The sequence below is a fragment of the Citrus sinensis genome, chromosome 5 (genome assembly GCF_022201045.2).
Source record: "Citrus sinensis cultivar Valencia sweet orange chromosome 5, DVS_A1.0, whole genome shotgun sequence".
NCBI classification, from domain to species: Eukaryota; Viridiplantae; Streptophyta; class Magnoliopsida; order Sapindales; family Rutaceae; genus Citrus; species Citrus sinensis.
The window spans coordinates 34,858,823-34,883,974 of NC_068560.1; the positions used below are offsets into that span (position 1 = coordinate 34,858,823).

Consider the following 25,152-nt stretch of genomic DNA (forward strand, 5'->3'; position numbering starts at 1 on the left):
ACGTCCCATGAAGCAGAGACTCGTGTGAGAAATCGCGAACTAAATCCTTATTTATAATTTTATCAAAACTTAATTAAAAAAATTGAGGCAAATTTCACAGAAACTTCCCATCCGCGCTCGCCTAAAAGCAGTCCCAACCCACCGCCACAATATTTCCTCACGGAACTACTTTCGAGCTTTGACCAAAAAGCTTTCATACACTCCTCTGGAGTCAAAATTTTAATCTTATCGTCTAGGGGTTGTTTGTTCACGCGAGCAAACCCCAAATCAACTGCCCATCACTTTTTCCAATATCATGTAGTAAAATTTTCCCCCATTTTGACACTCTGTAGTTGTTTATTCGTTTTATAAGTGGGATTTTTGTTCAATTTGTGATTGGTTTAGGATTTGATTTTGTTTGATTTGAATCGAAGAGATATGAAGGTGACTTCAGAAAACGTGTGGCCGCCTGGATTCAGGTTTCACCCAACAGATGAAGAACTTGTTCTGTTTTATTTGAAGAGAAAGATCTGTAAGAAGAAGATCAAATTTGATATCATCTCTGAGACTGACGTTTACAAGTGGGATCCTGAAGAATTGCCTGGTATTATTTTGACACTGTTTTTTTTTCCTTTTCCTTTTCGTTTTTGTTATGTTATTATGTTTTTGATTCGTTGACTTGAGAATTAGGTTGATTTGAGGGTGTGTTCAATTGGGTTATTGGCCGTTGACTTGGTTTGTGGCGAAGTTGAAAACTTTATTCATCTGGGTTTTGCGTTCTGTTGATTGATTGATTGTTAAGAATCGCTTTTGATGATTATTCTGCTTGTTTGACCTGTGATTTAGTCAATATTAGAATCTGCGTGGGTTGAATATATATTGTTCTTTGGTATATTGATTGACGTTGATGATGTAGGGAATCTGTGTTGAACTTCGGAGATATCAGACATGCAACGATTCCGTATGACTATAAATAGGTCATGGTTTGTAATTGTAACTATGAGCTTCTATCATTCGTGTTTGGGATATTGTTACTGTGTGGCCACTTTTTTTTTTATAGTATTTAATTGAATGTTCAGCAGTATATTATGATTGGTGAAATTTACTTTTTCTGGATATGTTCGTCTGTTGATTGATTAAACAATTGGTGTTCTAACAAATGTGCCAATTTCTTTTAGGGCAATCTTTGTTGAAGTCTGGAGATAGGCAATGGTTTTTCTTCAGTCCGAGGGACCGGAAGTATCCTAATGGAGCAAGGTCAAACAGGGCAACCCGACATGGGTATTGGAAAGCCACAGGAAAGGATCGGAATGTAACATGTCATTCTAGGAATGTTGGAGTGAAGAAAACCCTGGTTTTCTATAGGGGACGTGCACCAACTGGTGAACGTACAGACTGGGTGATGCACGAGTATACCTTGGATGAAGAGGAACTTCAGAGATGCCAGAATATCTCTGTATGGTTCTTATTAGTTTCTTTGTGAGTTAATTTTTTTCCAATGTGTTTGTCAGTTACTAATCTGGTCTCCCTTTGAATTTCAGGATTATTATGCACTTTATAAGGTTTTCAAAAAAAGTGGACCTGGTCCTAAAAATGGGGAGCAGTATGGGGCTCCATTTAAAGAAGAAGACTGGGTTGATGATGAAGATCTAGTTGATACAAAAACTGTTGAGGAGATTGCTTCAAAGGAACTGAAAGAGGTTGCAACTGCTCATGATGTGAAACCTAATGGTCAAGTACCATTGGTGTTGGATGATTTTGAGGAGTTTATAAAGCAACTTGCTGATGAGCCCTTACCGACTGAGACTCAAATCAATTACACCTATGAAGCACCCCAGGTTGGTTATTTTTTCCATTCTGTAGTTGCATTTGTGGATGTGTTGAAAACAATAGAACGAATGTCTGTTTCATTAATGATATTAATTTCTTGATACTTGAATGTGGTGACCTGAGTGCAATATGGAATGCAACTGGTCTGCCTTTGATTACATCAACTCCTTTGTCATATACATTTTGGTGAAACTTGCTTTGCCAAAATGAAAATAGTGGATCTAAGTAGAAATCAAAACAATGGCTAATGAGTGATGTTGTACGCATATGCAATTGAACTTTTATAACCAATGTCCATTGACATATGTTATGATCTTAATATCATGCAGGTTGTTGGCGAAGAAGAGGCACAAAGTACCTTGATGAATGCATCCTCTAGGGAAGTTATGTTTTCTGAGCCTATCAGTGTGTGTAATGAGCAGGCCAGCTTTGACTTCACCCAATCTGCTTCCTCAAATTTGCAACTGTATGATACATCTGAGGTCACATCTGCTCCCAACAATTGTGAGCAGGTGCTGCAGATATTTGAGGAGGATTTCTTGGAAATGGATGATCTGATTGGTCCTCAACCTACAGTTTCCACCCCTGAGGTGGAGAACTTGCAGTTTAATGAGTTCGATGGACTGAGTGAGCTTGACCTGTTCCATGATGCAGCCTTGTTTCTTCAGAATTTGGAGCCTGTCGATCAGGAAGAGAATACAAATGCTCTGGCAAATAACTTGGTGAACCAGGTAGATCACCAGTTCCAGCCTCAGTCAGTGGTAAACCAGGTGGATAACCAGTTGCAACCAAATTTGATTGTCAACCAAATGAATCACCAGTTGGAACCAAATTCAATGGGAAACCAGACAAGTCACCAGTTGCAACCAAATTTGGCGGTAAGCCAGGTGGATTACGAGCTGCAGCCCCATTCTCTTGGTGCAGAAGATATTAGCAGTCAGCAATGGATGCATGATCTCTGTGCAGAAGATATTAGCAGTCAGCCTTGGATGCATGATCAGCTAACTAATTTCTTCACTCCGACAGAATCGACTCAAGGGATTTTGTGTCCCCCAATCTCAGGTAAATTATTCAATGTACATTGGTGATGATACCTTTGTTCTTCTACAACTGAGAGTTCTATTTCACTGAGTTGTGTTCTTGTGTTGGACAAATTTGCTGTCTCCGTAGCCTGTCCATACAGAGCTCTTGATGAAATGGATGGTCTGGTTGACATGACAACAGTCCACATGGCAAAAAGCCTATGTAAAGAGAATTGAACCAGATTCAAGAGCTCTTCCAGTACAATTATTACTTCATATGTTAAAAAATTTAGTGATTGTGTTATAGGGTTTTGCTAATACTGCAATTTTCTAATTGTTTAGGTTCCATACAACAATCTGCCAATCACCCTACTGAAGCAAACCCAAATCAGGATCAAAGTGGCCAAGAAGTTGGTGGTGCAACAAGTCGGTTTGCATCTTCTTTGTGGGCCTTTGTTGAGTCTATACCAACTACTCCTGCGTCTGCTTCGGAGAGCCCATTAGTGAATCGGGCGTTCGAGCGAATGTCTAGCTTTAGTAGGATGAGAATAACTGCAAGAAACCCCAATGTAGCTGGAGGTGATGCTGCAGCTTTAACAAGAAGACAGGCGAGTAGTAACAGGGGATTTTTACTTTTATCTATTTTGGGAGCATTGTGTGCCATTTTATGGATGTTAATGGGAACTATGAGAGTCTTGGGCAGTTGCATCTCCTCTTGATTTTATGTAAATGTGAAGCTTATTGTCGCTAATATATTTAGGACAAATTGTTGGTTTCTTTAGAAAGCTTTACACATTGTGAAACCAAACAATGTTCTGATTTTATGTGAATTTAGAATGTAAAGGATGAAGTTTTGTCTTTTTTGGAAAAGTATGCAGCAGGCTCCTCGAGACAAAATATACTGATAATTTTATATTTTATGAAGATCTTACTAACTAATTTTATGAAGATTTTACTCTTGAATTTTGTCAGCTATTGGCTTGACAATGCAGCTTTATATTTTCGATTGTCGGTGTGGCAAGGTGTCTTCATATGGAAATTATGTCTTATTCTAACATTCATAATTTTTATCTAAGTCTTATTTTAACCCGTAATCCAAAATAATATGATTATTCTAACATTCTTAATTTTTATGTTGGTCTTATTTTAACCAGTAATTCAAAATATTATGATCTTATTTTATAAATTGTGAAACTCTACAAGAATAAAACTACATTTTGTATTTGGGACCGTTCACAATCAACTACTATTGGTAATGACTTAAAATACAAACCTACAAATACCGCAAGCCCGTCTAGCTCAGTCGGTAGAGCGCAAGGCTCTTAACCTTGTGGTCGTGGGTTCGAGCCCCACGGTGGGCGTGTAATTTGCTTTTCTTATTATTATTTTTTTTTGTTTTTGTGCTTGTGTCTGTGTCACCATTGCTCCTTAATTTGTTTATAAGTTTTATAAATTGCGAACGAACATCAATTTTGCAGTGTAAATAGTCAACTCTTCTTAATGGGTAACAATGAGTTCTATAAAAATGTTAAATTATTTTTAAATGATCTCATTTAATTAATTTTAACGCTTTTACTTTATTTGATACTAATAGAACCTTTTAAAACTTGTTTACTACTATAATTATACAGTAAAAGAACCCTTAAATTTTTTTATTTAAATAACTGCATGCCTTTTAATATTAAATTTGAAATAGATTTTTTAATAGTACACCGTTTAAATAATTATGTGATTTACAATCAAAACATCAATTTATTTCCTTGCCATGGGTTAAAAGAGCTTGAGATAGTGTTTTCTTTTTAATATTTAATTTGAAATAGATTTTTTTCTTTTAATAGTAAATTATCTAAAATAAACACATTATTAAATAATATTTAAAAACTCGTTTATTAAGATAAGTATACGCCTTTTAATGGAATGATGTGATTGATTGAGATGTAATTATAAAAATTATAGTAAAAAAAGGGTTCTAAGACTACTGCTACAAGGTATATTGAATGGATTCATAATTAAATATATATTATTTTGGATGCCAGCTATTTAAAATAATAAAACATTTTTGTGTTGAAAAATAAATCTGAGGTTGATTTTCATTCATATGAATCCAGAAAGGATTGAGTTTACTCATAAATAATAATGGTAAATAATGATGTGTTACTATCAAATTATAATAATCATTAAATCTTATTATTAATATAAACAGTAAATTTCGATCCAGAGAGTTGGGGCTTGGACGAGAGTCGAGACTCGAGAGCAAACCGAAACGACGACGCACCATTCTCAACATTCTCTCCGTGCGTCTGGAATACATAGAGAAAGAGGGCACACCCCCTCGGCTTCTTTGTTTACCCCTTCGGCTTCTTCATTGACACTCGCAAGACAATTCAAATCAATTCAATTCAAACACAGAGGAGAGCTTATTATGCGTATTCAATTGAATATAATACTATTATTTTTGTTCTAACTACGATGCCGTATTAGCGGCGACTTCAGAAACAGAAGCGGAAACAAAACACTAAATTAATTAAAGTGATGGGCAGAATGAAGAAGATGAAGCAGCGCTTCACCTTCTTCTTTTCTTGTTAACTTCAATGGCATCTTCTCAGCATCGTTGCGTTTTCGGTCTCTCTCTCTCTCTCTCTCTCTCTCTATTTCTTTTTAAATTCATTTTTACTTACGGCAATTGAACATTATTATTATTATTATGAATTAATTTTTTTTTAATTTGTTTGGGGCTTCAGTTGGGAACATTCCGTATGATGCAACTGAGGAACAGCTTATAGAAATCTGCAGGGAGGTTGGTCCTGTTGTGTCATTCAGGTCAGTTTTCCAATTTTTTTTTTTTTTTTGGGGCGGGTGGGGGGTTATTTTTATTTTTTTTTAGTCAGCTCTTGTCATTATAGTTTCCTGATATGCTTAAACTGCCATGAAACTTGTACTATGAGTTTAAGATTATTTGGCGAGCGATTTAAGTTAGGTGAGATAATGCATCAAGTGCATAAATTGAAACCCAAAAGAAGAAACCACCTTGAGTCAAAGCATTACAAGTAGGTTTTGTGATTTTGTCATTATATGCTTATGATAATATGATAGAAATAGTCCATGCTCTTGATATTATGTCCTTTAGAACCTTTTTTTTATTAACTGTAATCTTTTAGTGTTGTTCATTTTGATATTTTCTGGCTTTTACTTGATGTTGCTAAGATTCATGCCCAACTCTTTTGATTTCCTCTGTTCTTTCTTGCGTTACTGTTTTATTTCAGTTTTACCCCAATTAATTTGCTTAAACTGTTGGTGGAATGAGTTTGTGATTGTTGGTAAGAAAACTATAATTAATTCATTGAAAGCATTTGAAAAGGATGTCCCACTTTTCAAGTCAATTGCATGTAAACTATGACGTCCCATGTGTCAGGATCCCTGTTTCATAAGCTATATACTTATATTTAATTCGAGCAATAGTTAAAGCTTTTTATGAACTATGCTCGTTGTCAACCTATAAATTTGATATAAACTTGAACCTTCTTGGCAACATAGAATAAGCGCTGATTATACTCTGGGTTTGCCTTTATTTTTAATTTCATTTTTCTTTATCAAAATGGTAACCTGTTGGTTTAAACTATTTCTGTTTCCTTTGCTTTCAGATTAGTTATTGATAGAGAAACTGGAAAACCAAAAGGTTATGGGTTCTGTGAGTACAAGGATGAAGAGACAGCTCTAAGTGCTCGCCGTAATCTACAAGGTTATGAGATCAATGGCCGGCAATTACGTGTTGATTTTGCTGAAAATGACAAAGGAGCTGATAGAAACAGAGAGCAGGTGATAGTCAAATGTTTAGCCATGCTGTTAATTTCCTCTTCCTCTCTTTTCCCCCCTTTTTGATTCAAACAAAGTCTTTTAGTTGGTATTGCTGTAGCCGGTCTTGCTGCCATAGTTTTTTTAATTAATGGACAAGGATTAAGTTGCATTAATGTGCATAATCAGTTGCTTTGTTAATTTTCACAACGGCATTACCTTCTTAAATTCCTTTTGGCACTAATTTGTAGTGTGTTAAGTGTCAGTTTCCGTTTGAAGCTTCAATTATAATGATTGTTTTCTGTCTGTTGCAGGGTCGTGGTGGACCTGGAATGGCTGCAATTGTTGGTTAGTTTCTTTTTTATTTTATTGTGTTTTTTAACATGAATAAGACTAAAAAACTTCTTTTTAGTACCTACTGGCCAACGATATGTTTTGTGATGCTAAGTTTCTGCTGCTGACTTTATTTGTTATTTTTGTTCTGATGTATACATCGCAGACCCTCAAAAACAATTAGGGGGCCCAGCAATCCACGGAGAATCTGTCCACCATCAGCCCATTGGTCTCCATATAGCTATTACAGCTGCAGCTGTTATGACTGGAGCTCTTGGTGCTGCTCAGGTTGGGGTTCAATCAAATCAAAATGGTATTCAGAGTCAGTTGGCATCGCCCAATGATCCCTTAACTCTTCATCTGGCTAAAATGTCCAGGAATCAGCTAAATGAAATTATGTCTGAGATGAAGGTATGTATTTTAGAAAATTTTACGTTTCTTTTCTGGATTAGCTTGATTACTTAGGAATTCTTAGATTACTGGTATATTTAATGTCTTATATGATGGCAGTTGATGGCTACTCAAAATAAGGAGCAAGCTCGCCAGCTGTTAGTTGCAAAACCTCAACTGCTAAAAGCTCTTTTTCAGGTGTTTGTCTATTGTTTGCCTTTAGGGATAGTGGTTTTTTCTTGGCATTTTTTGTCGGTACTCCACTATGCACATGTGCCCATATATGTATGTGGTTTCTATTACAGAGTGCTGTATATTTTCTCCTGATGAGCCTTTATTTCTTAGCTGTTTCAAGAGGCAATAGCAATATTTTTACTCTCTAGTACTCTAAAAAATGAGCTTTTCATATTACTAATTTGTAATCGATACTTCTAAATTTATTTTTGCTTTGAAAAAGCCAAGAAATTGGCTCTATAGTTATTCTCTTGAATTTTATCTCTGGGGAAGAATTCCAGTTGTGCGCATTTGCATCCCCCTAGATTATCAAATGCCTGCAGCTCAGCGCATTGTCAATAACACCTTGTTTCTAGGAGTAAATTTTAATATAAAAACATCATTAGAATAAGTCACAGATTCAGTGGGTTTGTTGAACTCTATACCTCTTGTACCACCTAACCAGTTGAGCCGCAAAACACAACCTCATCTACTTTCCTACTTTTCAATTGTATGTAAAGACTGCTGTTTATACCAAAATTGAAGCATGTAAAAAAAAAAGAAATGGCTGTATATGATGTTACCCTATAGCTTTATCTCAATCACGACTGCTGTTTCCTACTTGCTCTCCAAAACCTTACTTATCAGGCTTTGTTCTCCGTTGAACCTCTAAGGTCTCATCCAAATCATTCCAAATAGCAGTGTATACCTTGCAGGCTTTCAAAGGAGATGTGCCCAGCCATTCAATGCTGTATATATACAGGAAAGACTTGTATTTGCAAGTCTGGCATTGATGATTTTTTAATTAGAATATTGCTTCTTCATTTTATTATTTACAGGTACATACACGTTTTATATAATTGATTTAGATAAATAGAATTTGGGCAGATGCACCATGGGAGATCTAAAAAATCTTTAAAAGACTTTCATTTTCTCAAATCCAAATCCTGATGTATATCATTAATCAGTTTCATTTTTAATATGTTCTGAAATGTCATTTCTTTTTTTTGCCATCTTATTGTGGCACTCACAACTTGATCTTAGATTTGTTTTTCTAATTTTGCTTGTAGGCCCAAATAATGCTAGGAATGGCGACTCCCCAAGTGGTTTGTTTCATCCTCACAAAGAATTGAATTATTATCTGTTGTTCAAGATTTAGTGATTATGTCACATGAAAACAGATTTTTTTAAAAAAATTTCTTGTTTTGGATTGTGCAGTCGCAAATGCCAATTCTCCGACAGGGTCCAGGTCACCCTGCACAGCCTTTATTTCAAGATGGCCAGCAGCAAGTAGCTCAACTCCCTGGTCTCCCCCCACTTGCACAGAAGATGCAATTGATGCCCAAAGTTCAAGAAGCTCAAATTCAGCTTCATAACCAATTTTCTGCAGCTACACAGCCCACTGTGCATCCTCAAATTCAGCTGCCACAAAATGCCAAGAACCAAGCTCTACAGCAAGCCTCCCTACCTGGGCAGTCTGGAATTCCAATGCTTCCTTCAATGCACCCCTCTGTTAGACCTCAAATTCAGTTGGCAAATTCCTCTTCCTTGAACCAGCAAGTACATCCTCCTTCACTAGAAAACCAAGTACAGGTTTCAGCTTCCAGTTTAGGGCAGAACACGTGGACAAAACTTCCAAATTCAGCCATGCGATCTTCCTTTTTGCCTCACCCTCCATCATCAGATGCTGGTTTCCAGGTAACCCAAGTCTTGTAGTGATTCTTAGTTAACATAGTTGGAACCAATATGTACGTCTTAAATTGAAGTTGCCTTCAGGCTTGCAACACGGAATTGAATATTCTTTTAGCTCTGCTATGATTTCTGAATGAAATTTACTGGTTGTGCTCAACTTAAGAGGAAGTCTAATACCCTTTGTTTTTGCTTTAATGTTAAAGCACTCAATCTCCATATCATACTGTCTGAGTGAAATTATGCTTTACTACTACAGCATATATTAAACTGCGTGCCATTAGTTTACATGAGTTGCAATGATTGACAATCTGTTTATTCTCTCAGTTAAACACACATTCATTCTTCTAGTACTTGAGAGAAACAAATTACATAGCTGCTAATCTATGTTTTGTTTGGTACTTATCTGGTTATTATTGTATTTCATTTGTGTATAAAATCTAACTTCCTTTTTAATAACAGCCTGGACCCTCAACATCAGCAGGCATTGGACAGACAGTTAGCAGGGACGCTGAAAGATCTGCTAGAGTTCCTGAAGATGGAACCAGGGCGCATAGAAATAATGCATATACAAACATGTCTATGGGTTTAGCCTCAAAAAGAAGCACGGTTAATGATCCTTTAGATTCAATAAGTCACCCTTCGAAAATAGTGAAAACAGAGGATGGAAGTGGCACTTCTTTCTCTGTGGGGGCTTTGAATGTATCTAAACCCATTGGCTCTGCACCATCCCAAGCATTTGGGGCTGGTTTAGTACCTGTAAATCAAGTTCCTAAAGTAGAAGAGGTGCAATATTCTGAGAAACAAATACCTCAGGTAATATGTTCTCGCCAGTGATCTCAATAAATCACAACCATCTGTTTTTTACATCTCAGTTTTGATTCATGCATCGGCTGTTTTAGACTCCAAATTATATCTCATTTTTTACTCTTTAAGTTATCATCTTGATAAGTGTTGGGGTTTTGATCATGTCTCTTTAATTTGCTCAAATGATGCCTTCTGTTCTCTGATAATAAACATATATATTTTGCCATTGTGTGGTGGCTTCTATCAGTTGACGAAATTTTTAATTTCAGTGCCACATGAAATCTTAAGATGGAGGCATGTATATTCTGTTGGAATTGAAGGGACACTTGTTGTGTAAATAGATATGTAGGGTAGATGCATCTCTTTTGGATATTTTAAGTTCTCATGGAATAAAGATTGGCATTAAATATGTTAACATTTGTTTCTGATATCTAACTGTGAACTAGGATGCTGTTAGAATGTTGAAAGAATTATACTTTCAGGTTGTAGAACTCAACAAAGCAGTTTAATATTTGAAATTAATGGGAGCAAGTTATCTTGGACAATAATTTTTTTTAAGGAACTAAACTTAGTGCCCAGGTCTTCAAATTTCTTGTGTTTGCCCCCAACCCAACCTTCTACCCTCTCCTTCCACCACGGCCCCCACCCCACACCTCCCCTCTCTCTATAATCACATCAAGTGTTCCCTGCACTGTGAATGCCCCTAGTTGTTTCTTTCTTTAGAAGTGTTGAACATTCTCGTTATCGGGTGCCTGTTTCCCTGCTTCTCTCATGATGTAGAGCACGCAATTATCTGCTGATTTCATATTCTGAAAAATGCCTGTGATTGATAGATGACGTTTCTACTGTTTCTCTATCTCAGCCGCAGATCTCACCTGATGTAGAGTCCGCCTTACTTCAGCAAGTGTTGAGTTTAACGCCGGAGCAGCTGAATTCATTGCCACCTGAGCAGCGTCAACAAGTCATTCAGCTCCAACAGGCATTATTGCGAGATCAAATGCAACCATCCTAACAGTAAACTGTCAGGTGGATGAACATTCATGTTGCTGCAGGCCACTTCTTTTTTCACTTTGCCGTCAAGGAGGAGAGAGGCCTCCTATTTATTCAATGAAATACGAATGCCTTGTAAAATTATCAATCACAATAGACTTGATTTCTCATCAGGATACAGAAGCATCATACCATTCATGTAACATTAATGAGATTGTAGATTACGGGAAAAAATCAGTTAGAAAAAAGAAAATTTTGTATTATGTTCCTACTGCCAGAGATTTGGTTTTTTATTTTTCTTTTGTTTTTCGGTTCTCACGATTAAGGATTTCTTATTTGCTTGTCCCTGGTCTCCATTTGTTTCTGACATTCTTGTTTGTTGGATTTAAGCAAATAATGCGAGACTAGGACTTTTCGTTTGAGCTATAGATTTTCAGTCAATGTGCCTTGCCTTGATTACCGAAGATGAAGCACTGAGGTGTTTGCTAAATTTTAGATTATGAAAGCGTTAATGGAAGAGTGGATTGGGAAAGCAACATTGCTATATCGTGCCAACGATGCTACTGCTAGCTGGATAAAATCTTGCATGGGCTCGTTGTCTAATTATTGAGAGCTGTTTTGGTACTTCTCTCGAGTGTCTAGAAGTGACGTGAAGCTGGGAAAAACTTGAGAGTTGAGACTGTCCAAATCACCCAGATGTATTCGAATCCGGATTATCTAAAACGGATCACCCAAACTATAATTGATATAATACCTAACACGTATGACTAAAATGAACAAACAGTTAGAACACGTATTTTTTTAATTTTTATTTTTTGTTTGAATCTGTTTGATAATCAAATTAGTAATTTTTTTTTTTGAATTGAATGAGAAAGTCTTACCAAACGCCCTACCCTCTTCTTTGAAAGCTTCCTGGAAAAGTCAATTCAAAAACACGAGGTCAACAAAACAGCTCGGGCAAAGTTCCAGGCGAGATACTCAGAATTCAACTGATAATAACGAAACAATAAAAGTCGTGAAACTAAGCTAATTAAGTAATTCCAGGTCCACGAGAAAATTCATTTTTAGTTATAAAAAAAAAAAAAAAAAACCGAATTTGGCGCTAAGACACCAACCTCGCCTTCTCCTCTCTCTCACTTCTCCGTTTTCAGCCTTCTTCTTTGGCAGTTCGTTTTTGGGGGGGGTAAAAAGAAAGAGTAAAAAATGAAAGCTTTAACGTATGGCTCAACTCTGCAATTTAGTACAAGTGTTGGTGGGGAGATCGGCTCTTTCAATCAGAATTGCAAGAGACAACAGACTCAACAACACTTCATAAATTTGAATCCTTTGAAACTGAAAAGGCACAGAACTTTGAATTTAGTTCCTGCACACGTCTCTAAAGATTCCAATGGTGAGTGACTTTGAGTTATATGATTCTTGCAAATCAAAGTGTTTGCTCTCTTTACTGCATAGCCACTGAGTGGATATCTATTTAAACTTTAATGATTCGTTTCTTTAATTTTTTATATTCAAATGTTTTGTAGCTCATGATGTGGAATCAGGAACGTTTTGTGATTCTTTAGATGGGAAATGGTTGTTGAAGGTATCGAGTTTTTTTTTTTTTTTTTTAATCATTTGATGATTGTTTTTTTTTTCCCAAAAAAAAAAAAAGAAGTTAAAAGTGAAATGGGTTGAGGGTTTAAGCATCTACAGATTTCGGATGAGTCAAGACATTTTGTTTCTAATTGCAGGCGAAGGGAAGAGAGGTTGCATCATGCTTAGATGGGCAGTGTTTATTTCTTGTTGGTTGGTTTTCTAGTCCGAACTTTGTCTTTTTAGATTATATCGGTGCTTGTGATTGTAATTTTACTCCAATGGGTTTCAATTGTCAGGAATGATGGGTTCTGGAAAAACAACAGTTGGTGAGATTTTGTCAGATGCGCTTGATTATACTTTTGCTGACAGGTTAGTGTCTAGACTAATAGCTTCAGTATGTTTCTATTTGAGTTGAGCCTTCTACAAAAATGGTATCAGGACGTGGTTCCTGAGCCATTGCGGAATTATGAAACAGCTTATTATAGGCATATGAGTACTTGTTGATAGGCTGAATATATCAATCTATAACATTTGATTCACAATTAGCAGGCTGAGTGCCAATATTTGGTGCCAGCATAGAGTTGGAATTAGCAAATTACTATGTTTCTAGACATGGAAAGCGTTTTCAGTAATTGTACATGTTCACAGCGACGGCAACTTTGTGTTTGACATCTAACAATAGCTGTTTGTTGCACGTGCACAAATTTCTATGTCTATGTTATTTCAGTGACAAGTATGTGGAGAAGCTTATGGGTGGAACTTCTGTGGCTCAAATTTTTAAGGAGTCTGGGGAAGCTTACTTCAGAGAATATGAGGTTTGACAGTAAACAACGCATTCATGTATTAGCTTCTGCATTTTTCCATCTCATCTCATCTCCTTTCATTTTGTTTTACCATTTTTCCAGATTCCGGTCTTCATAAAATCTGTTTCCAGTTTGCCTACAAACTTTCTCTGAATAATTTACAGTACACCCTTTCCTTTCCCTTGGTGTTTTCTTTCTCGCAAAGGTGGCCACTGCCTGTTCTATTGAAGTGGAGCCTTCGTGAATCATGATTGGGTTTTGGCGTCAAAATTTGAATTTATTCAAAACTGTTAACTTCATGGCCGAGTTCATTAGCTTTTTCACTGTACAGAGGAGCCAGAGAGTAATAGTTTCTTCTCTACATTGCAGAGCAAGGCACTGCAGAAATTGTCCTTGGTACCACAACAAGTTGTAGCCACAGGTGGTGGTGCAGTGGTTCGCCCACTCAACTGGTATTGTAGCTTCATGAATGTAAAAGCTTTTCAATGTGTAATTCACATAAACTCTGTTTTATGTTGTTATTAATTGTTAATTGGGTGAGGTGCATGACCACCTTTAAAAATTTCAGGAGATTTATGAGGCAGGGCATCACTGTCTTTCTCAATGTACCCCTGGATGCCTTGGCAAGGAGAATTGCCGCTGTTGGAACAGATTCCTTCCCTCTCTTGGATTATGATTCAGCCGATTCTTATACAAAGGTGGCATCCGTCTGTCTTTTTTATGTCCAATACCATACAAGTTTACAGATTTTGACACTCCCCCTTCAACTCTGTACAGGCATTTACGGCACTGTCTGCTCTTTCAAAGGAGAGATCCGAGGCATATGCAAATGCTGATGCTACCGTTTCTCTTCTCAGTACGTCCTCTCTCTCTGTATTGCATTTGCATGTTTATGATCCTGATTTCTCTTGCGTTCTACTGTTGTATTTTGCTCTATGTTTATATGCATGGTTCTTGTTATCGCACACGTTGGACAAGACCTTCCAAGTGGTTTCAAAAATTCACTCCCGCTCTCATTTTTCTGCAGTTTCCGATTTTGCTGTGATACACATTAATGGATTTCTTGTTTTCCAGATCTTGCAGCATGCATTGGTCTCAAAGATGTACTAGATATTACGCCCACCACCATAGCAATGGAGGTCTTGCTCCTGCTTAATCTTTAATCTATCACCTGCTCATCTAAGAATATGAAACCAAATTGGAAAAAATTTAAAAGAAGCTAATATTATCTACGATTGTCTGTCTTGCTAACATTGGTCTTGAATTTATGCAGGTGCTTGTACAAGCTCAGAAATATCTAAATTCTAAACGGCGATAATGGCGGGTCCATTCAAATGCTTTCTTAACAAAGCAAATTCATTGCCTATATTTACCTCTCTTTTCAGTAATGCGATCATCCAGTGAATTTGTTTTCATTTTCATCAAGGCTGCCAATGTTATACATGCCGTGAGTAAAAATTTACAGGCCTTTCTTTTTGAATTGTTGTACACATGAAATAAATAAATTCAATCAAATGTCTTTCTTATACCATGATTATGGTAAGCTTTAAGTATCTAACGGCGACCTAAAGAATTGTAATTAAACCATGGAAAAATAGTAAACCTGCAAGTAGATTCATACTGAACACACCGCAGATTTATCCTGCTTGTCACAAGTCCTACTTCAAAGTTATCCTGTGAACATAGTTGATGGAGACAGACAGGAAGATGAATAGCCTGCTCATAAGAACATCCTCCTAATGGTCCGAGCCGCAGCACGGGAAATCAACCTTCCGGCCAGATCAGCAGGCAAGTGAAGAAACTCCTGTTGCAGTTCTGGTGGGAGCTGCCACGTATTTTAATGAGGTATAACAATTTAAATTTAATCAAAGGGTCTATAGACAAGGAAATACAGAGATACATTTGCGTAAGTTTTACCTCAGGAATAACAGAAAGAATGGGTAAAACCTCTTGTGCTGAAGCAAGTTGATAGAAAACAAGTGACGCTTCTTCCGAGTACGTTGTTTGATTTTTGTATATGCTACCCTCTTTAACTTCCTGCAAGATAATTATAACAAGCTGTTTAAAAACATCACAGTGTACTACGTCATGGTCTTGAACAAGCAAGACTCTCACCACACTGGCACTTTTGCTACTCTGGACTCTTGACAGTAATAACAAAAGACGACGCAAATTTGTCAAGTTGATTCTGTCTTCTTCGGTCAGTGAAGAGAATGAAAAGGGAGCTGCGAAGGGTATCACTGCTGAAGTAAAATAATCTAGGGTTGCTATTCCAAGTGCATCCAATCCCTGTGTACAGTTGCAGGAAAAATTCAGAGTACAAATTGACACAGATCGAATATTTTTAGCTTTGATTGTTATTGAACAGCATATTATGTTTCAATGGGTAATGTGCTAGAGATGGAGATGTAAAATAGTGCATAGAAGCATACCTTAGCAAATTCTTGAAGAAGTATTTCCCTCACAAAGGCACCCTGCCAATACTTTCTGAGTTAATAATTAAAAAGAACCACACTAATGACACAGTAAAACATCATATGGGTATACTGTATATCAATGCTACCTTCTCAGTTAATGTGAAAGAAAGGATTTCCTTGGTAATCAACCGGGAATCTGTATCTTCTGTTTGCTTTTTAACCAAGGCCTTCTCTGTCCGGGCTCGAAGGGACTGCCACACAGTTGACAAAGATGTGAAGAATAAAAGATAAGCCAAAGAGACAATAACAGCACACCCAGGGGTTCTAAAAGTGGCGGTATATGCAAATCAGGTTCTTGTTTAGAAATACCAAATAACAGTCTTGGAAAGCAGAATGGTAAATCTTTGTTGCTCGTTAGCCAAATAAACTTTATTGTTCTGAATTTTTGGCAGTAGCCAATTGATCGAAATTACTACAGGGGAGTGAAGAAATAGAAAATTTTACCTCAGTTAGTAGAGACTCCAGCCGATCAATTCTGAAAACACCTTCCTAACAATAGAAGGGAAAATAGGAATAACAATAGCAGGTACAATAAAATATACAACTATTAAAATTATTAGATGGGAAGAAAAACACACCTACAGACAGATGTTGGCTTTTTTACCTTGTAAAGAAGAGCTACCAACGAAGACTTCAACTGTGGTGAGCTATCAGTTAGAACTTTTCTAGCAATATACGGATATGTGCTACCCAGGACTTTGTAATTTGGGTTGGAACTGATCGCAATTCCCTCCAAGACAGCCAGGCTGAGAAAGGAAAAAGGAATGAAAGAAAAAAGGAATAAAGTATATGAGTAAAAGTAAATTGAGTATAAAATGCAGCAACTAAAAATACAATAAATGTACAGAATTGCTGATTTAACATTATTAAATGTAATGCAACTCGGTAAGTAAATGCATAATTACCTTCTAATGACAAGTGAAAAATACGAAGGTATTCGAAATTTGAACTTATACCTGCACTGATATGGAAACATTAGTTACCTTGTTAAAATTAAACGTTTGCATTTTGAACAACAACAACAATGTCACCAAGGAGAAAATCGGAATTAATCCAGACACACACATATCATGAAAGCAAGACCAAATCAGACATTAATACCATTTTCCCTTTCTTTTCCTTGTCTTTATCATTTCTGTTTTACCCCACAAACTAGATTAGCCACTGCATCCACCATAAGTTTCAAGTGTATGCTATTTTAATTTATTTTTGATAGGATATGCCATTTTATTTTATTACTCATATATGATTTCTAGATAATACATTACTGGCTCAAGATTATAGCAGACACTGCAGAAGACCCAGCAGTATGAATTTGAATAGCTCGTATTCCCAAACGTGCATAGACAACTCTAGAACTGTTAGATACAAAAGTGAAATGCTGCAAATGACAATAAAGACCATATATTCCAGCTACAGAACTAAGAGATCACATAGGAGTATATGAACTTCAAAGCAACCTTGATCTTTTTACAGATTTTTTGAGTTGAAGAATAAATGTTCAAAGCATGTGAGAAATGCTTGGATATATTAACAAAGAAGATTTCTAAAGAAGCCGAAAAAAGAAATTAATTGAAAAAGAAAAAAATTATACCACTGTCTGACTCCATTACTAAATCCAGGATTAAATGCAATTGAGATTTACCATAATTCTATAAATATTACATTTAAGTGTTTATCTTCCACAAAACATAAAACAGGATTACAGGAACACCTTACATGGTAGCTCCCAAGTTTCCTAGAAGGTCCCCAAAGCTTATATTTCTGACTCCTTTGGCAACAGCATTTTGAAAGACCCCTGCAAACAAACAAATCGGGAGCAGCAAAATTAGTAAAAAACCCCTCAGGGATAGAAACCAAGGCTCAGCACAGAAACCCTTGGTTCGTGGACAGATGGAGGAAACCTGTTAAAGCTTTTGTAACAGCCTCCTTCTCTGCAGTTGGTGGAAGAAGCCTGCAGAATTCAACAAGCTTTATGACATATTAGGAAGAAAAATTTCTTTGCAGCAAGAGGAAAAGATAGATGATTCTAATACCCAAGAGTAACAAAATCCTTAGCCAGTGCATCAAAATCCCGATTCACAAGATGGAGACAAGCTTCAATAAATCCTTCACGGAGTTCTTCTTTAAATTCACCCATCATACCAAAATCTGGTGGCGAAAGATACTAAAAGTTAATTCTGCACCATATATACTTTCTATCACTCATTGACAGGTTATTCAATTGACATAATGTGCGCACAAAAATATTGTATTCAATAATAGAAGACTTGAAAAATAAGAAAACAAGAGAAAGGAATCATTAGTGCAGAAAGACAACCAAGCTCAAATTTGAAATCAGATCATAAATGGAAGAATTGTGCGTCTATTGCAAAATCAAGGACTGAAGAACTGATAAAACTTGCGTTAATAGAAAAGAGACTTTGTTTGAAGGTGATAAAAAGAAAGTCAGTGAAAACTTTATACAACAGGAACACATGTTTTCATTTGTTAACTTTTGGCAAAACAAATTTCCAAACTTGCCTCAGTTTACATGGTGAATTATTTGTTCAGAAGAATACCTATATAAGCTAGCTTCCCATCATATGAACGAAAAAGATTTCCCGGATGTGGATCAGCATGATAAAACCCCTTCTCCAAAAGTTGATTGAACGAACAGTATACTCCTACCTATTCAGCCACAGGAAATAGAAAAAAGATATTAATTCAACTTTGAGAAAAACAGAAAAGTTCCACAGAAATAAATGTTCAAGAACCTTATAAAAAGGCAATTAGTTCCAACCTCAATTAAGTAAAGATCCTTTACTTCAGACAACTTTTGCCCCTACATTAGCAAAAAAAAGGGAAAAACATAAGCAAACAATCTTGAGTATATCAAGATGCAATGATGCATCTTCAAGAGGCGAAAAAAAGGATTTCCTACTGCCTCCTATGTTGTATAAAAGAGCTACCTGAATAATGCACCAAACAGTATCATATATTGGAATTTTGAAATTCTAAGAAACACACTCAATTAGTTTGAAGTTGCTTATCCTTGATTATAAAGCAGATGTCAACCAACCCGTATGGCCAAGCAACCATTTCTAGCCCTTCTTCCAAGTATTTGGATCAAAATCCTATACTAACATATAGAAAATATCAGGAAATAGAAAATACCTCGACCCATTCCATAATAAGGACCTTTCGAGTTGTTTGCTCCACATACATTTCTGGAATCAAAACATCTTGTATTCCCCCATATAGTTGTCTATTCAAGGATGTGGGAGACAAAATTTAGAGCATCATCAGCCCATAAAGTACTTAACGTTTCATAAAATACATAGCCATCATGATCATAAAAAGTAATATGGAATACATTTAGAGCATCATCAAATCATGTATCTTACCTAAATTTAAGCCCATTTTTTGCTTCTATTTTATAGTCCAGCTCCTGCATTCAATGGGATCACCTGTATTCAATATGAAGCTCTAAGAATATTCCTCAAACAAGTTCATTCAATAAAACAATTTAAGAAAAAGCATGACACGTTCTATGACTAACGAAATGTGTATGATTACGAAACTTTTAAATGACACAGTAATAAGTTATTTTAAGACAAAAATGATAATGCATTTATCTAGATAAAGCATAAGGATGTTGGCATATACCCGAAAAAGACTTGATGCCCATTCATCAACTACAGCCTGCAAATTGAATAATTTCTTTTTCATTAACTACTAGTTAATCCATAAGAAAGAAAAAACCCATTCTAACTACATGGACTGAATTCAAGAATATCATTTAGCCTAATATGAAGATGGTGCATTACCCACCCAAGTTACAAGTTGCAATACTACCTGAAGATCAGTGTTGAATTTTCTAGCTTTCCGGATCAACCCTGCTATAAAATGCAGTATGAAAATGTCTAATGAAATTGCAGCCTGAACACCAGGTCTTTGCACTTTGACAGCAACAACTCTTCCACTCTGACGAAGTCTAGCTTGATAAACCTGTTTGAGACAAACAGAAGACAACGTGTTCCAATTGTCTAGTTAAAAACTTAAACGAAAGAGAGAGAAAGAACAGTGGAATAGAAATCATATAATCATATATTAAGTTCAAGATCACGAGCAATGCATAAGGGTATAAACAAATAAGGACCTGCCCAAGAGACGCTGCTGCTACAGGTTCTGGCGATATTTCAGAGAAAAGCTCATCTATCGGTAATCCAAGTTCCTGTTCTATTGTATTGAAAGCAACTTCAGAGGAAAACGGGGTTATCTGATCTTGCAACAGAGAGAGCTCATCCAAATATGATGGCGGTATCAAATCCTACAGCAAAGAAAAAGTGAATTATGATTATCAGACTACAATAAGAAAGAAAATATGCAACAGTAACGAAATACAATGTAGAATTTACATGCAGTAAGCAACCTCATTAGAAGAGAGCCAAGTGACCTAGTCCTATTTCTGTATTCATTTCGAAAGGAGCAGGGAAGGATCTCAAAAAAGTTTAAAACAAGTAAATGACTGATCACAGATACAGCTTTGGACATTGCTGTCTCCTAGTCAAACCTGGGCCTAAGCCAAATTTTGGCCAGTTTTGCTAGTTTCAGGATTGAAATGGCTTAGACCAACCTAGATTACACCGTCAAGGTCAAGAAAATGGGCTGGTTCATTTAAGGCCTGACCTATCCAACCAGAACCGAAGGCAAAGTTGCAAGCCTAAGGAGTTGACTCAAAGTCAAACATTCCCTCTGACCAATAGTGGTTTACTGGTTCCCTGATAAATTGATTTTCCAACAAGGTCCTCAAATAATGGTTACCAACAAGCAGCATTTTTAACAGTTGGAGGTCTCCATTCAAGGAGTAGCATTTATTTCCGTTGAAAGAAGAATATGAAGAAGTGTGTATGGTAGCTGAAGTTGAACAGGCAATGTACAATATAAGTCTAACTTGTTGCAATAGACATGACAACTTACAGGTCGAGAAGAAACAGCCTGAGCAATTTTGACGTACGCCTAAAAAAACATAAGGGGGGAAAAACTCATTATTCATCAGGAAAAATAAAATTGAAGCGAAGAGAAAAACATAGGCAATTCTAACTAAATTTGGACTTATAAAATACCAAAGTAAATAATTAACATACTGGACCGAGCTCCACCAATATCTTCCGCAACTCGGCAGCTCTAACCTGAAAAGCGAAAGCAAGCAGGGTCAATGATGCACGACAAATAAGTTTGCTATTTGACGAATAAAATTGAAAGAAATTGCTATAAACTCCTCACCGGAAACATCTGGTCGGATCGCTCCATTAGTTCATCAACAAACCGCGACCCGAACCACCATCCGAAAGTCGTGCCAACTTGAAATACTCGCCGCAGCAAAATCAACGGCTTTCTTCTATAAACAGAAGCGATTTTTCTCAAATCGTATTCTACGATGGAGTCGGCGTCGGTCGAGCTGAGCTTGAACAAGTAGCTCGACTTCTCGGTGAACGCATCGACGTCGTCGCGAGTGGCAGACACTCGCGAGGACTTGAGGTGCCGGTGGTTTATTGGCTTTCCATAGATTTTAAGTTGTTGATTGGCGGGAAGGGCGGGGATTGGCGGTGACGCGAAGAGGAGGAGTGTCATTGATATTAATCACGCGCGGCGGGTGATGAAATGTAATGGGAGTGACGAATTTAACAATATTAAAATGAAATATGAATGCAGCGAGAAAGAAGGGGACGAGACAAGAGTAAAGCTCTGAGGTGTTTTGGTGGGAGTGTAAAAATCGACAGATACGTGTAAGGCAACGGGGCGGCAATTTTTTCGTGGTTCTTTTTATACTTTATCCACATTTCTCTCCCTCTTTGGCTCTCTATTGTCATTTTCTACCGATAATCCCGAATTCGTTATTCCTCATTGTTTCTCATCCATCCATCCACATATAAAAAAACATCATTTTCTTTCTTTTCGTTTTTAATTCATCCCATCGAAACTTAGTTTACTTGTGTATGTGTATGTATATGTATATATGTATATACATATATGCATATTTTGATAGTAATATTATTAATGAAGAGACTGCTGTCAAGTTACATTATATGTAACTCTTCGCTGGTTAAAGATAGTCACTGGTAATATGTAAAAATAATTCAAACAAGTCATGAGTAATTATTTTTAGATTTATTGTAAATTAAATTATAGTAACCATCACATACTATACCTAATTAACCTAAGCAACATCTATATGCCTAACATTTCTTGGCGTCTCCTGGACGTTCGTCTTAGTCAGGGTGAGCACCCCATGGTCCAGCCCAGAGTCGATCTTCTCCAATTTAGCATTCTCCGGCAGCCGGAACCGCCTCACGAAGCTGCCACGTCGGGTTTCAGCACGGTGCCACATGCTCTTTTGTTCTCCTCTTCTACTTTCACCTTCACGTCCTCTTTCCTCACCCCTGCGGCCGTTATTGCACAAGGCTTGGAGATTAGACACTAGGGCTTTTGCAAAATCACAAAACGGTGAAATGAGGGCACATAAGCCTACGAAGCAGTTTCACTTTGTTTCATGCGTGGAGTACGGACGTAGTAGAGAGAGCAGGCGTTACTAAAGACATGTGCGTCCTCAGTTTCTGAGAAAAGAGAGTCGAGCATTGAATTTAGAGGTAAATCTATTAACCTGGGAGGTCAGCATGAAAGACATGTGCGTCCTCAGTTTCTTGCCAAATCAACGCGAGCATGAGCAAAGGCATTGGTGATTTCGTCATTCTCGTGTTCAAGCTCTCAATCTCGAAGCCAGATTGCTTCATTGCTAGGGGGGTGTCCCACACATCAGAAGAGTGGCGGTGACCCAAACCTCACTGGATCACCTCTGTGCCCTCCTCCAAACCGCAGTCCCACTGAAGTCAATACATACATAATGTAGCATTGCTAAATCCTATCTATATGTCGTTGTCCACTCAAATTTTCTAGTCAAAGAGGGTTAAACTGAGCTAAGGTGTATTAGTTTTGCTTGATTTCGAGCTAGACACTCCATAACACTCTCATCTCCAGTCTCAAAATTCTTTAGAATTTGCTAGAGTAGTGTAGCATGTGGCTTGTACATGAATTTTTTATTTTTATTTTTATTTTTAGAATACTCTAGGCATTTGCTAGGTATGAGAACTCTCACTAACCTTTAAAAACTTTCTACACTTCAAATTATCTATAATTAGGTAACCATTCTTTATAAATAAGACATGACATTTATATTTTCAACATATAAGATATAAAACACGAATTGTCAGTAATTCAAACAACTTATAAACTCTTTTATAAATATTCTTTGTGAATAAAATATTTTCTCTTGGGTATATTACACTTTTTTCTCTAATTTTTCCGCAAATATTTTAACTCAGGTAGTTGAAAAATTTAAGAACTACTTAACAATTTTCGAACAAGAGTTATTATATAAGTAACTCACGAAATCACTGCCCAAGACACTCATCTGGTGACGTATAGCTCTTCTTTATTAGCACATCAGACATGTATAAGTACACATGTATGAAAACCAGAGAAGAATTGAGATAATGGGAGCTTTCACATGTTTGTTTGTTCGTGCATTTTGTTGATTCGTTTTGTTTGATTGCCACGTAGATGGTGTGCGACTCGTGTGTTGTCACAAACCTGCCACATAATCTTCAGTTGTCACACAAATAGACTGGCTCTTTATTTTTATGACACTTGATTGTATTATATACACGAGTTTATTATATTCAATTATCTAAAATATAAATTTTTATATCCAATTTCGTATACGTAACACTCATCTCCAAATTTATAACGTGATATGAGCGGATGCAAATATAAGTTACAACTAGTACCGTTATGAATTGTAATTTTAAATAATGCGTCGCTTTCTAAATGGCCCTTTTCATAAAGTCTATATGTATTGCTGTTATCTTTTACTGAAGAATAAATCAGATACTAATCACGAGTCTCAATCTCGCAGATGTTATATAAATATTATCGCTCGTATAAAGCTTTATTACCGTATAAACAACATTCTCTACGTGTCGTATTCTTTTTGTCATGGAAGATGGAATTTGAATTGCTCCACGTGTTCACATTTCTGTTCGAAAAATTAATTCAATCGTGGTCCAACATCTTGCATTTGCGACATTATATATGTGATCAATTTATATATATATATATATATATATAATGACTTAACGACTTGTGCAGCGAAAAGATATCCAGATTCTTCTTCAAAGCTTTTTAAGCTTAATAGTTTTTTCATCAATCGAATAAATGACAGGGGCAAGTCTTTTAACATATTAATTTAACATGGGTCGATTACGAATTTATGTATGAGTAAGTGGCCGTTTACGTTTTGGTTTGGTTTAAAAAAGTCTAAAAATAATTTTAAAATTTTAAAAATTAATTTTAATATTTAAATTTTTTTAAAAAAAAATTATATTCGATAAAATTACTTCATTCTACTATAGATTTTAAAGTAGGGAATGAGTTGTTTTTAAAATTTAATTTTAAAAATTAATTTTATAATTAATACAATTCTATATATATCTTCATTATATTATAAAAATTTAAATTTATGTTCATTAATTAAGAAATAAAATCATTAATTTTAAGCGATTATTATTATTACCATTGATATAACAAAATTTTTTTGATACTATAAAACATTTATTTTAATTATTAATTATTATATGTACATAATAAAAATATTTTACATACATCCTATAAAAATGTAAATAAATTTTTTTCAATATTATATTTAATTTGTCATTTAAATTCTTTCAGTAGTTTAATAATAAGATTTACCGCATACATATAACTACTTTTAAAAATTACAGCACTTTTAAAAATATATTCTACCAAACATCTAACATAATCTCATCAAAACTAATCATTTCTACAACATAACTAATAATTATTATTATTTTAAAGTCATGAATATATCCCTTTTTTTTTATTTGTTGTTGTTGTTAAACATGACCTTTTATTGTGTCTAATCGACAAAAATTCATTCAAAATAAATCTCATTTGAGACTTTCATGTTATGTTTCGCCACTTAAGCATCAATAATTAAGCTGAAAAATATGAATTTTATTTTGTGTTGGGTGATTTTTATGTTATACATCAGAGAGACATTATCTAAAAAAATTATGAAATTATTGTATAAAAAAATAGAAAATACCTAATTATAAATTTAGATTAATTTTCTTTTTTAAAATATATAAACCCTATTCACTTATCAGTAAACACCGACTCTTATCTTTCATC

General features: G+C 35.8%; 5 protein-coding genes and 1 non-coding gene across 7 annotated transcripts; 4 read left to right on the plus strand and 2 right to left on the minus strand.

Moving 5' to 3' along the window:
* The first annotated feature begins 92 nt into the window (after positions 1–92).
* Positions 93–3,779, plus strand: LOC102615208 (NAC domain-containing protein 17). 2 transcript variants are annotated; one of them, XM_025096348.2, is made up of 6 exons: positions 93–583; positions 1,158–1,435; positions 1,521–1,817; positions 2,139–2,871; positions 2,980–3,090; positions 3,174–3,222. In XM_025096348.2, exons 1-5 carry the CDS (start codon positions 418–420, stop codon positions 3,066–3,068), a joined length of 1,563 nt encoding a protein of 520 aa, XP_024952116.2. In that variant the 5' UTR covers positions 93–417; the 3' UTR covers positions 3,069–3,090; positions 3,174–3,222. The 2 variants fall into 2 exon arrangements, with proteins under 2 accessions (XP_024952116.2, XP_006473159.2); XM_006473096.3 differs by lacking the exon at positions 2,980–3,090 and having other exon boundaries at positions 98–583; positions 3,174–3,779.
* A 340-nt stretch (positions 3,780–4,119) lies between these two features.
* Positions 4,120–4,192, plus strand: TRNAK-CUU (transfer RNA lysine (anticodon CUU)). Its single transcript has one exon. It is a non-coding gene; the product is annotated as a tRNA-Lys (tRNA).
* An 847-nt stretch (positions 4,193–5,039) lies between these two features.
* On the plus strand, positions 5,040–11,388 carry LOC102615699 (cleavage stimulating factor 64). Its single transcript, XM_006473098.4, has 10 exons — positions 5,040–5,453; positions 5,573–5,651; positions 6,473–6,647; positions 6,938–6,971; positions 7,123–7,367; positions 7,467–7,544; positions 8,630–8,665; positions 8,778–9,257; positions 9,711–10,064; positions 10,918–11,388. Exons 1-10 carry the CDS (start codon positions 5,423–5,425, stop codon positions 11,065–11,067), a joined length of 1,662 nt encoding a protein of 553 aa, XP_006473161.2. The 5' UTR covers positions 5,040–5,422; the 3' UTR covers positions 11,068–11,388.
* A 504-nt stretch (positions 11,389–11,892) lies between these two features.
* On the plus strand, positions 11,893–14,981 carry LOC102616277 (shikimate kinase 2, chloroplastic-like). Its single transcript, XM_006473100.4, has 10 exons — positions 11,893–12,435; positions 12,569–12,627; positions 12,776–12,830; positions 12,917–12,989; positions 13,348–13,435; positions 13,793–13,875; positions 13,992–14,121; positions 14,201–14,279; positions 14,498–14,562; positions 14,697–14,981. Exons 1-10 carry the CDS (start codon positions 12,249–12,251, stop codon positions 14,739–14,741), a joined length of 864 nt encoding a protein of 287 aa, XP_006473163.2. The 5' UTR covers positions 11,893–12,248; the 3' UTR covers positions 14,742–14,981.
* On the minus strand, positions 14,820–21,700 carry LOC102615997 (uncharacterized aarF domain-containing protein kinase At1g71810, chloroplastic). The gene is made up of 21 exons (XM_006473099.4): positions 21,169–21,700; positions 21,030–21,074; positions 20,863–20,901; positions 20,042–20,212; positions 19,738–19,890; positions 19,549–19,584; positions 19,287–19,330; positions 19,057–19,147; positions 18,683–18,724; positions 18,462–18,570; positions 17,937–18,051; positions 17,805–17,854; positions 17,620–17,698; positions 16,806–16,856; positions 16,505–16,646; positions 16,345–16,389; positions 15,987–16,091; positions 15,856–15,897; positions 15,539–15,712; positions 15,341–15,460; positions 14,820–15,248 (listed from the first exon to the last, which is right to left on the minus strand). Exons 1-21 carry the CDS (start codon positions 21,514–21,516, stop codon positions 15,144–15,146), a joined length of 2,106 nt encoding a protein of 701 aa, XP_006473162.2. The 5' UTR covers positions 21,517–21,700; the 3' UTR covers positions 14,820–15,143.
* A 402-nt stretch (positions 21,701–22,102) lies between these two features.
* Positions 22,103–22,676, minus strand: LOC127902451 (class I heat shock protein-like). Its single transcript, XM_052441364.1, has 2 exons — positions 22,547–22,676; positions 22,103–22,368 (listed from the first exon to the last, which is right to left on the minus strand). The coding sequence occupies exons 1-2, from the start codon at positions 22,674–22,676 to the stop codon at positions 22,103–22,105; spliced, it is 396 nt and encodes a 131-aa protein (XP_052297324.1).
* Positions 22,677–25,152: the final 2,476 nt, after the last annotated feature.

Excerpts from the sequence above, each read along its gene's own strand:
- LOC127902451 (XM_052441364.1), bottom strand. The coding sequence starts at position 22,676 with ATGAAGCAATCTGGCTTCGAGATTGAGAGCTTGAACACGAGAATGACG. Across the intron at positions 22,369-22,546 it reads CTTTCATGCTGACCTCCCAG|CCCTAGTGTCTAATCTCCAA; the intron begins GTTAATAGATTT and ends ATTTTGCAAAAG.
- LOC102615699 (XM_006473098.4), top strand. The coding sequence starts at position 5,423 with ATGGCATCTTCTCAGCATCGTTGCGTTTTCG. Across the intron at positions 5,454-5,572 it reads TCAGCATCGTTGCGTTTTCG|TTGGGAACATTCCGTATGAT; the intron begins GTCTCTCTCTCT and ends TTGGGGCTTCAG. Across the intron at positions 5,652-6,472 it reads GGTCCTGTTGTGTCATTCAG|ATTAGTTATTGATAGAGAAA; the intron begins GTCAGTTTTCCA and ends CTTTGCTTTCAG.
- LOC102615997 (XM_006473099.4), bottom strand. The coding sequence starts at position 21,516 with ATGACACTCCTCCTCTTCGCGTCACCGCCAATCCCCGCCCTTCCCGCC. Across the intron at positions 17,699-17,804 it reads TGTTACAAAAGCTTTAACAG|GGGTCTTTCAAAATGCTGTT; the intron begins GTTTCCTCCATC and ends GTTTGTTTGCAG. Across the intron at positions 16,390-16,504 it reads TGGTAGCTCTTCTTTACAAG|GAAGGTGTTTTCAGAATTGA; the intron begins GTAAAAAAGCCA and ends TTCTATTGTTAG.
- LOC102615208 (XM_006473096.3), top strand. The coding sequence starts at position 418 with ATGAAGGTGACTTCAGAAAACGTGTGGCCGCCTGGATTCAGGTTTCAC. Across the intron at positions 584-1,157 it reads GGATCCTGAAGAATTGCCTG|GGCAATCTTTGTTGAAGTCT; the intron begins GTATTATTTTGA and ends AATTTCTTTTAG. Across the intron at positions 1,436-1,520 it reads AGAGATGCCAGAATATCTCT|GATTATTATGCACTTTATAA; the intron begins GTATGGTTCTTA and ends TTTGAATTTCAG.
- LOC102616277 (XM_006473100.4), top strand. The coding sequence starts at position 12,249 with ATGAAAGCTTTAACGTATGGCTCAACTCTGCAATTTAGTACAAGTGTT. Across the intron at positions 12,628-12,775 it reads ATGGGAAATGGTTGTTGAAG|GCGAAGGGAAGAGAGGTTGC; the intron begins GTATCGAGTTTT and ends TTCTAATTGCAG. Across the intron at positions 14,122-14,200 it reads CAGCCGATTCTTATACAAAG|GCATTTACGGCACTGTCTGC; the intron begins GTGGCATCCGTC and ends AACTCTGTACAG.